The sequence below is a fragment of the Octopus bimaculoides genome, chromosome 13, assembly GCF_046866305.1.
Source record: "Octopus bimaculoides isolate indiv1 chromosome 13, ASM4686630v1, whole genome shotgun sequence".
NCBI classification, from domain to species: domain Eukaryota; kingdom Metazoa; phylum Mollusca; class Cephalopoda; order Octopoda; family Octopodidae; genus Octopus; species Octopus bimaculoides.
Genome location: NC_142940.1, coordinates 56,298,798 through 56,311,033, shown reverse-complemented (window position 1 = coordinate 56,311,033; position 12,236 = coordinate 56,298,798). Strand labels below are relative to the sequence as shown.

At 33.8% G+C, this 12,236-nt stretch overlaps 1 protein-coding gene across 12 annotated transcripts in view; it reads right to left on the bottom strand.

Annotated features, from left to right (window-relative positions):
* The window catches only part of LOC106881555 (SWI/SNF-related matrix-associated actin-dependent regulator of chromatin subfamily A member 2), a 74,084-nt gene that overhangs the window by 17,143 nt on the left and 44,705 nt on the right, over nt 1-12,236 (bottom strand). For all 12 annotated transcript variants that reach the window (XM_014931988.3, XM_014931995.3, XM_014931992.3 and 9 more), the window contains 14 exons: nt 11,588-11,761; nt 10,538-10,711; nt 10,219-10,251; nt 9,059-9,189; nt 8,858-8,921; nt 7,849-7,898; nt 6,606-6,729; nt 5,355-5,518; nt 3,955-4,132; nt 3,014-3,142; nt 2,370-2,483; nt 1,564-1,677; nt 1,034-1,141; nt 189-322 (listed from right to left, as the gene is read on the bottom strand). In XM_014931988.3, coding sequence (XP_014787474.1) covers nt 189-322; nt 1,034-1,141; nt 1,564-1,677; nt 2,370-2,483; nt 3,014-3,142; nt 3,955-4,132; nt 5,355-5,518; nt 6,606-6,729; nt 7,849-7,898; nt 8,858-8,921; nt 9,059-9,189; nt 10,219-10,251; nt 10,538-10,711; nt 11,588-11,761 — 1,691 coding nt within the window. The remainder of the gene's footprint in view (nt 1-188; nt 323-1,033; nt 1,142-1,563; nt 1,678-2,369; nt 2,484-3,013; nt 3,143-3,954; nt 4,133-5,354; nt 5,519-6,605; nt 6,730-7,848; nt 7,899-8,857; nt 8,922-9,058; nt 9,190-10,218; nt 10,252-10,537; nt 10,712-11,587; nt 11,762-12,236) is intronic.

The following is a 12,236-nucleotide window of genomic DNA, read 5'->3' as shown; positions in this document are numbered from 1 at the left end:
AAATTAAAACTAAGGACAATAAAAAAATGTATCTTGTTCTCATTTATACAAATATCCACATTTTACTCTAACAACCATTAAAAGTGAAAATATTAGTTTTCTTTAAATAGACAGAAACATTTTTTCTGTTTACAAATAAAATCAGAAAAGATGGTGAAATGTTCATCAGAAACAAGAGAAATACTCACCCACTTACTATTCCTCCTTGAATTCCTAAGTGATCGGCAAATGCTTCTTCAATATGTTGAAACATAAATGGATGGTTACAGATCTTTCTCAGCTGCATAATAGTATTCATCAGGGCTTTTGTACCCCCTTTACCCTATATACACAATACATAAAGACACTAATTTTAGAGAAAGGAAACATTACCACATCACTGACAAAAATAAACACCAGCACTCAGCAAAGCAGTCCCCATACAAATAGATTCAATTAACAGAAGTTACAACACAGTCATAAAAATGGGTTTTATAAGATAGATAGATAGATAGATAGATGGATAGATGGATGGATGGATGGATGGATGGATGGATTCACCGATACACATACAGATCCATATATCTTTCTTTCTTAGACAATATTATTGGAAAGCTTAATATGTAACAAATGCTTTCCCGAAACAAGATGCTTTTTTAGCTGTCTGCTGAACTGCTCCAAGGGAACAGAAACCATTGTGGTATGCTGTAGTAGAGGTTGCCCAGAATTACTGATAGGAAGGCATCAAACCATAGAAACCATGATTGAAATTGAAGATACGAGATGTGGTGTCCAAACTGTTTTAGGAGGGCAGCAATTCTTTATGAGAGCTAGAGCCCTCGAGACTGATGATCCAATCAACTCATGCCAATATGGAAAAGCAGACATAGATTGGTGACCATGATGTATTTATATTAGCATTCATGTAGCAGTCTCTCTCTTAATTGTAGACTGGTAATGCCAATACATAATCACTTTCTCGTTTTGTCATCAATGCCACCACCACCACCACCACTGCTATCATCATCATCATTACCCTCATCAACGTGCTTACCTTTTTGTCTTTTTCTGATCCATCAGTCAGCAAAACTCCTTTACATTGCATGTGACGGTAAAGTAGTCGTTGTAATGCTGACATTTCACATTTAATAACATATTCAACCTGAAACAGATTAACACAATAAATTTTACTAACAACATAACATAATATATATATATATATATATATATAAAATAGAAATAACAATAAAATCTTTTCTAACTATTCTACAAAGAAAATATTACTAACTTTTGAATCTGTCTAGTATTAACTAATTGTGAAATAGAAGCAGAAGCAATTTTTGAATTTGGTAGAGCAGATGAAAATTGAGTTATATCTCTTAATCAAAACAAAAGGGCCCTACCACACCTTATAACATTGTTTCAAAGATCTAATTGTCATTACCTCATGACCAGTAGATTTAGACATTTAGATTATAAAAACAAATGAGATTATAATACAGGATGTGAGTGAGAGTGTGTAGAAGACCTGCAAGTGTGTGAACCCAAAAAGCTGCACACTGAGAGACTGAATCGTTTACCTACCTTCTCTGGTAACTGAGATTCTACCTCTTTTTTCAGTCTTCTTAACAAGAATGGCCTTAGCACTTTGTGCAAACGTCGAATGATGAGTAACGTTTCTTCCTGATTGAGCTCAACCTAGAACAGAACAAAACCATTAATTTAATATGTACATATAAGGAATAATAGAGATCCTTTCTATTATAGACTGGGGACCCCAAATTTTGTTCAACTGGTACTTATTTCGTCAACTCGAAAAGGACAAAAGGCAAAGATGACCTCAGTGGAATTTGAAGTCAGAATGTTATCTGGCACACTTACAATTCTACCAGCTCATCGCCTTGCAGGAAATAATAATAATAATAACAATTTCATAAGTGGAAGTTGTAACTATGACCTAAACCCTAAGATGAATTAACCCAACTTTCAATGTCAACAGATCTCCAATAATAAATTTCTATAACACAAATCCCATACATTTAGCTAACTTACCCAATAACAATATAAACCTATAAAGTTAACTGCCATATTCAATAACAATAGATTACCTACACATTTAACCATCCCACCCACCCACCCACTCATTAACAATACAATTCTAATACAAGTAACTTACATATAGTAATTACAAGTCCTATAAAGTTAACCAACATACTCAATAACAATACATATCCCATACAATAAATCTACATAACAACCATACAGTTCACTGATCTATTATTGATTATGAAAAAGTTGTTTTAGGAAATCCCACACAATGAATTTCATCAGAAATTGATTAAAAAGAAAATATCAAGAGAGATTATTAAAGAAAGAAAGAAAGAACTAACCTTTTCTCCAGTCATAGCAAAAGGTGCATTAAACCATTGCTCAAAGGTAATACATGACTTAAATATACTTGGCAGGAGAAAATTCAACAATGCCCATAGTTCAGGCAGTTTGTTCTGAAAAACAGCAGCATAGACAAAAGTTTTTAAGTAATAAAAATAACACTATAGCACTTTCATAACAAAGCATGAAACCTTAGACAAGGAATTAAGTGTCTTGCCTTTATTTCATATTACTTGGACATAATGTGTTTAAAACATTTAAATTAACAAGAAAAACATTTATGTACGGGGGGAGGAGGAGGTCGAAAACAATGAAACCTAAGGCAGGTAGTTAAGTACCTTGCTTTCAAATTCATGTTACTTGGATACGATATATTTTAATAATAAAAAATACGTAAATTATTATAAAAATTATAAAAATACTAAAATCATTTATGCAGAGAGGAGAAAATGTGAAGGAGAAAATGAAGCCAAGTGAGAGAGAAAATTAAAGTTATATTTTATGCATTGTATTGTGAAATTCATGGGTCAATGGTTTAAATATGTGAAGGGGTGACCAACTCTCAGCAATAATGATCAAAGTCAGAGAGGAGAGGATGTCAACAAGTTTCGGAGAGGGGCAGAAAACAATGTAGTAAACTCACCTGTAATGGTGTTCCAGTAAGTAACAATCTGTAAGGTGCACTATAATATGTATTAAGGATTTGTGTTAGTTTGCAGTGGTGGTTTTTCATACGATGGCCTTCATCAATTATCATGTATTTCCAACGGATCTGCAAAGTAACAAAAAAAAAAAAATTTTTTGCTTGATTCAAATTTTGGTATAAATTTTAGGGAGAGAGAAAGCTGATTACATTGCCCCTAGGAATTCAATTGGTATTTATTCTACAAACTCTAAAAGGATAAAAGTCAATGCCAACCTCGGTGTATTTGAACTTAGAACGTAAAAAGCCAGAAGAAATGTTGCCAAGCATTTTGTCTGATGTTCTAATGACTGTGCCAATCCACCACTCTTATATGAATAATAGCAATAATAATTGGTTCATACATTGACAAAACAAGAAAACTTCAGTTTTGCGAGGGTTGTTGTGTAATTGCTAGCAGATTGAAAAGGATTAACTGGAACTTACTTTTACTTTTCAACATAAACAACAGAAGTAATAATAATGATTTTTGTTTTTAATTTAGTTGCAAAATAATGGTTTCCTATTTTGGTACAAGGTCATCAATTTTAGAGAGGTGGGGGTGGGGGGGTTACTGCTCAACTGGTATTTATATTATCAACCCTGAAGGGATGAAAGACAAAGTCCCTCATTTAAAGGTAAGGCCCAGAAGAAATGCCACTGAGCATTTTGGCCAATGTGCTAACAATTCTGCCACTTTATTTTACCGCAAAGGACAACAATGGAAAAATGTTGGTGAAAAATATTTATGGAAATATAGAAACTGCAAGTTAGGCGAAAATGTTTAAAAATAAACCTCTAAAGCAATACAGAGAAAGACCAAAAATACATTACACAAGTTAAATAAACAAACATAAATTCAAATAAAAATATGGTAAAATGTCTGAAAGAGAAACACCAACCTTTGATAGAATTGCTTTATCTTTCATAATATATTCATAAGTTGTCAAAAGAGCATTGAATTTACCAGCTTTTAACTGGGGAGTTAGAGTACGGCGCATGTTTGGAGAACCTTTATAAGCTACTTTAATAACACTAGGAGCCCACTTGTCAAATTCCAACATCCAATTGGATAATGTTCTGCCAAATAAAACCAAATACAAGATTTTACAAACAATAATATCTATGCACCATATTTTCCAGCATACAAATCAAATTTTTCAGACCAAAATTTACAAAGAACTTATACACTAAGACAACTTTCGAGAATCAAAACTTCTACATAGAATGCAGTAGGATTTGGGAAGATAGTGAGGAAGTTTGAATGTTTACACTTCATGTTTACATTATATACTGCACTGATGTGTATGCCGAAAAATATGATAGTCACAAATCTACCAGAAAATACATATATTCTCTCTAAAACACAACAGTTTGTTAAACCAAACAACACTTAAATTACCAACAGTCTTATTTGTAGTAAAATTACCTACTAATTGCTGAGTCAAAATGTCAGTCATTTTTCATTTTTAGATGTCTTGCAAACAACTTGCACATGCAAGTGCTACCAGTCAAAAGCCCCACATACCGGAAGCCAGCAAGTGTATGGGGTCATCAGGAGAGAATGCGCGCCGTTTCGGGGCCTACCTCTCGACGGCATCAATGCACACCGCCCCTCCCCCCTCACTGATATGAGGCCCCGCTTGCTAGATCAACTGGTTATTAAAAACAAAGCTCAATATTTCTCTAGCCATCGCTCATCTTTTGCCTGGGTGATATAAATAACATGTGCCTTTCCCTATTGGTTACAGTTATTACAAGAGAAATAATCCTTTCTTCATAACATTTGTTGGGATTAGGAATTTGAAATCATAGAATTATAAAGAAAAAAATGCATAGAAATCACCTAATTACTTTTTATTTCTACTTATTACAAACTTTAAAAATTTTTAGTCAGTGATAATCATGTATAGTACTGTTTCATTCTTTATAGAAATTGTCAGCAATGATATAACCTGTGACATATTAATGAAACATTTTATGAAGTGAAACATTTCATTAAAGATGAAGATAATTGCAGTTTGAAGGAAATTCATAGAATGTGTGTTTTTTTTATGTTCTATAAAACAAGTGAACTCAAGACTATTATTTACAGTGATTAGTACAAAGTGTTGCCAACAGTTTGTCCATGAAAGTGTTAAACTGAAAATTTTGTATTTATAGTTAGGATAGTTATATATAGTTAGTGATCATTACATAATGTTATCAACCACTTTGGTCTGTAAAAGCATTACTACATTGACATAAATGCATAAAGTTTATCAAAGTCTTTCAATACAACAATAAGAAAATTAGTTCTTACGAGAGTGGAACGATGATCAGGAAAGGTCCATTAACTTTCTTCTTCTCTATAAGATATGTAATGAGACCAATGGTCTGAATAGTTTTGCCAAGACCCATTTCATCGGCTAAAATACCATTTAGGTTGTTATTATACAACGAAACCAGCCATTCCAAGCCTTTAACCTGAAAAATAGTTTAGAGCAGAACATTTCAAGAATGTAATAAACTGATTCCATCAATTGACATACCATATTTGATTGCATACAACAGACACACCCCAGATCCAGCAGTACACACTCAGGGGAAAAAAGTTTTTAGTGCATTAAAACTTATAGGATGCTCAACTTTGCATGTAGGACCAGAGTGAGGTTTTGAGACATCTTCTTGGATGAAAGGTGCATCTTAAATGCCATCAAATATATGTTGAGAATATTATTAAAAAAGAATTGAAAGTTAGAAGTAAACCTTGGTCATGAAACAAGATTAAAAGGTTGTAGATAGAGATTTTTTATCAAACTCTGACATTTATGATTTTCTACCATCATAATTATTGAGGCAAGCGAAAGTGAAATCGGGATGGCACCTGTGCCCAGCGTCGCCTTTCTGGCACTTGTGCCCGTGACATGTGTAAGGATTTTCGAGCGAGATCGTTGCCAGTGCCCCTGAACTGGCTCTTGTGCAGGTGGCACATAAAATACACCATTTTGAGCATGGCCGTTGCCAGTACCGCCTGACTGGCCTTCGTGCGGGTGACACGTAAAAGCACCCACTACACTCTCTGAGTGGTTGGCGTTAGGAAGGGCATCCAGCTGTAGAAACTCTTCCAAATCAGATTGGAGCCTGGTGTAGCCATCTCAGTCAAATCGTCCAACCCATGCTAGCATGGAAAGCGGATGTTAAACAATGATGATGATGATAATAGAATGGCCTAAGTTTGCTTATGCATTGATGAAATTAGCCTGTTCTTATCAAGTTATCACGGCACTTCAAATAATACTAAACCTTTAACTATTAAGTAAAAGTGACACTCTGCTCACTTCAGTTTGTTTTATTGAGCCAAGCAGAGTTAGATGTTGGTATCAAAGTTTGACCTTGTGACTTTATAGTCAAGACTAAAAATATATTGCTTTCAAATTCTAGCAAAGCCAGCAATTTCAAGAGAGGAGCAAGTTAATTACATTGACCCAGTACTCAAATGGTACTTATTTTTCTCAACTTCCAATGGAAAAATTAAAAAGAATCAAGGAATTTCTGTTTAGAATTATCATACCTGATATTCTTTCAGTTTACCATTAATTAACATAGATGCTTGCTCGGTAATAATTTCACGGACACTGTGAGCAATAGTGTAGTAGTTGGTAAGATCATTACGATATTCGTCATCATCTTGCGTACTGAAACGGACAAACGATATCAAGAGGTTTAGTCACATAGAATTAGTAGATCCAGTCTGTTTAATCTTAATCTAGACTACAAAGATTCTATCAAACTTATTGAATAAATCAACTTTTAATATCCAGTTTCTTCACTGAATTATTCTAGCCCCAGGTCAGTCTTGATCCAGTAAATCTATGATCAAAAGCATTCCACTCATGACCATTCCATATTTTTATTCAGGCATAGTGCACCCCAGATGACATTAACAATGTACCCATGTACCCTTCTTTTAAGAGAGTAGAATATAGTTTGAAGGAGATTTGGTTGCTATTTCTAACAGGTTCAGAGACCATGTAGATGCTCCCTCATTAGCTTGCAATTACCTTAAAATTATTTAAGATAGGAGAAGTTCCAAAATTTAATTCAGGAGTTGTTTGCAGAAAATATTTACCTCCCATCAACTAGCAACAACTCTAGCAAGCTTTTGATCATAGATTTACTTACAATTGACCTAAAGTTAAACAGTATTAACACCAATACAGAAAACACTGCTTAGTCACCCATAAGTATATTTCTTTTAATTGGTTTGATCAAGAAGAAAGGACTGTACCCACAGCTTTTGTAAGTATTCCAAGACAGGTAAGACCGACATGTTTAGGTTCTTCTAGAACAGCTGCATGTTGACAGCAGTAGGAATAACACTGAGAAGATAGGATATTCCAGAGAGACAATGTCCAAGAGAGGAAGGACTAGGTGCAGGAGTTTAGTGCACAGTTTGATTGGGGGACATGGTGTATGGAAGGTAAGTGGAGAACAAGTCAATCAGGAATACCAAAGTGCAAATATGAGACCAGCCAACGAGCTCTAAAGAACTGGAGCTTCTCTAGAAGTGATTGAAACAACTGAAAGACAATTGTATCAGAGCTGGAATTGGTGTCATACATTCTGTATGACACATAGATTTTTATGCCTTGGATGTTTTTGAGGTTTCTGTTCAAGGAATCTGCGCAGTTTCATGCATAGGTAAGGAGGAAGAAATATTACACTAAGACTTACTTAAACAAGATTTATTAGAAATCTAACAAGTCTCTCAAAACATGATGGTGTCGGTAAACTTCCTAACAAATTATACTTACGATGGAGGTAACTCTGGATTTCCTGGTAGTTTTGGCTTTTCTTCTTCTTCCTGTAAAAAACAAAAAGTTAATTCAATGAAAGCATGTTTTAGAAGCATGAAACCCTAAGGACCCCTACCCCTCTCTCTATCTTTCAGTATTTAATTAATAATTTCTAACATAGAGCACAAATATAACTGTATGGTCAAGAAATTGGCTCAGCAGGGCACACAGTGCCAAGTTTTATACCACTTACAAATATCTTCTGCCAAAGACCCTTGTCAATAAAAGTCCTGTGAAATGAAATATGATACACAGAAACTGAGCAGAAGCTCATTAACAAGAGATGGAGAGAAAGATAAATAAGTTTAAGTGTGGCATGGGTTGAGTGAAAATACATTGCAGTATCTAGTTCAGTCTAAAATATGAAGCAGGAAAAGTACTAAGGTCAATATAATCAACTGAACTTTTGAAAACTAATGCCCCAGTACAGCCACACCTTACTGAGCAAAACCAGTGAATGGGTAGATACAATATCATGCATTTTAAGAGAACGATATAGTAAGGGATGTATCTGAATTAATGATTTCATAGCTTGTTTGTCTACTGATTATCACTGGTGCCGATGCTGCCACTGGACTGGACCAAGCTGAGCTGTATGCATGACAAACTGACAAATACCAATAACAATGACACAAAGCTAACCCTCTTCTATGGTGACTAGAGACACCCATTAATATAGTAATTGGTCTAAGTCACTGATTGGTCTTAATTGGTCATAAAGGTGATGATGTAGGCATGTTTGTTGACACCAATACGTCAGAGTGGATTAATAAAGTATTGTGCCAGTTGATTAATATGAAAGGTGATGATGTAGGTACAGTTATCGACACCGGTTGTTGATTAAACTCTCTAATATATCTATTTACAGCCAATACATCAGACACAATGATAGACTCACAAGAAACTGCAGGTCTCAAATGAGCAAGAGCATTTAAGACTTATTCATATCAATACTAAAGATACTTACCTCATCTGAATCATCATCATCATCTTCATCTGACTCCCCTTCTTCACGTGGAGCAACTTCGAAGCTGAACACAAACAGAAATTTTGTTATAACAAATGGAAAGTTAGCTTATAGCTAAACAACTACAATAATACTCAATACAACAACAACAACAACAAAGGCAAAGTATAATAATAGAGTCACTCAAAGACTTTCACTTACCCAGGATGCTGTTCTAACCAGGTTTCAATTTGACTAGAAAGAGGTGCTTCTTCTCCAGACAATATTTTACCTGTACTTGTTTCAAGAACACTAATTCTTGTTTCACTGGCTGTTGAAGTCTCATCTATAAGCTATAAAAGTGTAACACAAAACAATTATATTAGTATAATACAAGCACACAAAGCCATATAACTAAATACAGTAACAAAATAAATTTTCTTTTTATTCAAAACCAATCCAATAACATTTTCAATTGTTGCAGGCCACATGTTAGAAATTCTATTAATTTAACTCAACATTTTGACCACAGAGTAAGCCAGTTAGAATGCTAATAAACAAATCTGGATTTAAATCAATCCAGAGGGTAGCAATTCAGCATTTAAACAGTGACAAATTTAACTGCCAGCTCACCACAACACACAGAGAAGGTAAAAGCAATATATTGTGATAAATGGAGAAATTCTGCCTTTTCTCTCATGTTAAGCATGTGAAATAATTATCTGTCACATTGGAACAGATTAGAGATTACTGAACACTGATATTTTTGTCTATTAAGCAATCATCGAAAACTACAAGCTTTCTTAGCTGTCAGCATTATTAACTGTTGGAACTTTATCACTTGTATATAAAAAGAGTTACTAGCATTCCTTAACTAAAGCAAATGAAATGTTACTAATGACTTACATTTAACCCAGGCAAGCCATTTTTTTAAAAATCAATGAAATGGCCATATTTGTTCTATTAACATTAGTATTTTTGTTCATTGAATGTTTTTGTATTTAGTTAATGACTTACCTAAACTTAATGTTAACAAGTCATTAGTAATTTGTTTACATTAGCAGTTGGTGCTAGTCACTTTTTTTTATATATACATGATAAAATTTCAACAGTGAATACACTAACATTTAAGAAAGCTTGTATTTCTTGTGTATGTGGAACATATTAAGTTATAAAAGCACCTATTGGTTTGACTCTGTGATTGGATTCCTTTGTTGCTTGGACAACTTGGGAAATAACACAAAGAATGCACAAGATGGCATAAAAAAATGAAAAGATTTCAATGATATGGACAGTAAATGATAATTTACAACAGATTTATATTATTCTAATTGCTAATAATGATCAATTTGAAATAAAAATAAATGAAACTACACACTTACAGCTTCTTTTAAATTGTCAGGATTATCAGAATCCTGAAAAAAAAAAAAGTTATTGTTGAAATAATTTTTCCAAAAATCAAGTTTACTCACTGAAAACAAAAATCAACACTGGCTTTAAATAAACAATTTCATAGCTTACTTATGTTTTATGTTTTCTCATCCATTACCTACAGTTTAACATGTATTACTTTTATTTCATTGCTGATATATGGCAACTTCTAGTTAATTCTATATTGCACCAAAGGAAAAGCTATGCATGAATGAGCAAAACCTAACACATAAACACATCACCAGAAATCATTGTCTTAAAGATACTCACAGTAGCCTTCTTCTTTTTCTTCTTCTTCTTTTTATTTTTCTTTTGTTCAATCTTATGTTGTACAACAAGTTTTGTTAGATTAGACACGTATTCATCAGTTTGCTGTAGTAAATAGGCCAAACGCTTATCTTTCTTCTGATCAATAAGTTTCCTGTAGCCTTCTTCATCTTCAGCCTGAAACAGTAAAAGAGAATAATTAAAATCCTTACAAACAAAGAAACCATATAAACCGAAGAGTACTATAAAGGAAGAAAAAAAGATTTTCAAGGAAGTTGTGGTGCTCTGTGTTTTCCAAATGAGACCATTCCAAGAAGGGATCAAAACTGGACTAAGGCTTTCAGTCAGAAAATTTACAAGTTCTTGAAAGTTGATAATATTGTCAATGATGATTACGATAAAGATTGTCTTAACTTGATTTGAACACTTAAGCAAAGGAAAGTGTTAGCTTTCAGCTGGGATGAGGTGAGCTGGCTCCAACCATCACAAATAAAAACTGGATACACCCAATGATGGCAGACATATGATGTGGGGATCATCAATTGGTTATGAATATTTTGTCTGCTGTTGAAATCACAAGGGCTACAGAGTGGTTCAAGATTTCAATTTACAAATCTACATTTTCAGATGTCCACTTCATCATTTATGCATTCTTGGGAAGGGCTCCAGCACAACTCCATTATAGATAAGTTTACCTTGTGACCAAACCAATAGACACATTTTATGAGTAGAGTTGTTGAAGAGAAATGATTCTATGAGTATTTAGCATTACATCATCATCATCATCATCATCATTTAACATCCATTCTCCATGCTGGCATGGGCTGAACAGTTCAACAGGAGCTGGCAAGCTACAGGGCTGCACCAGTCGTCTGTTTTGGCATGATTTCTACAGCTGGATGCCCTTCCTAACACCAACCTGTTCACAGAGTGTACTGGGTGCTTTAGCGTGGCACCAGCATGGGTACTTTTTAAAAATCTAGGATGTGATTTGAAGTAGGAACTTCTTCATCGGCTCATCACATACAGGTAGTTAAGGAAGCAGGTACTTACCATAAGGCGTCGCATACGCTCTTTTTCTATTCTTTCTTGTTCTTTCTTTTGTTCCCGTTCAGTGTTGGCATGGTAAGTCATAACAGCCTTGTTCAACTTGCCAATCTTCACAGACATATTGCGATGGAATTCCTTGAAGTCTTTAGCATGTTGCAAGACTGCATTCAAATATTCCTGAAAGAATCATTTAAATCACTAATATTAGCACTTAATTAGTATAGTTGATTATCTCTAACAAATGTCCATTTGCTAACAATCAGTGAGTACCTGATGTGGTGACAGTAACAGTAAAGAGATGAAAAGAGAGAATGTACGATGTATGGTTTAACCCTTACATTGCTTTACTATACTAAAATACAATTAATCAAATGTTACAATTAAAATGTTAAAAGAATTGTTAATTTAGACAAGTTCCACAAAACAACTAGCTTTTTTTAATTATTAAAGTGGTGTCTTGAAACATAACAAAACGTTCTTACAGAAATCTATTATGGAATTTTTGTTTAATTTCAGGTAAATTCAGAAATATAAAGTTACTTAAATCTTGTTTAACTATAACATTATCAAATGAGATATTAACAATGCTCATTGCTGTATTTATGATAAAAATGTTTCAATTTTGATTAGTCTACCTGCCTTTTTATTTTAT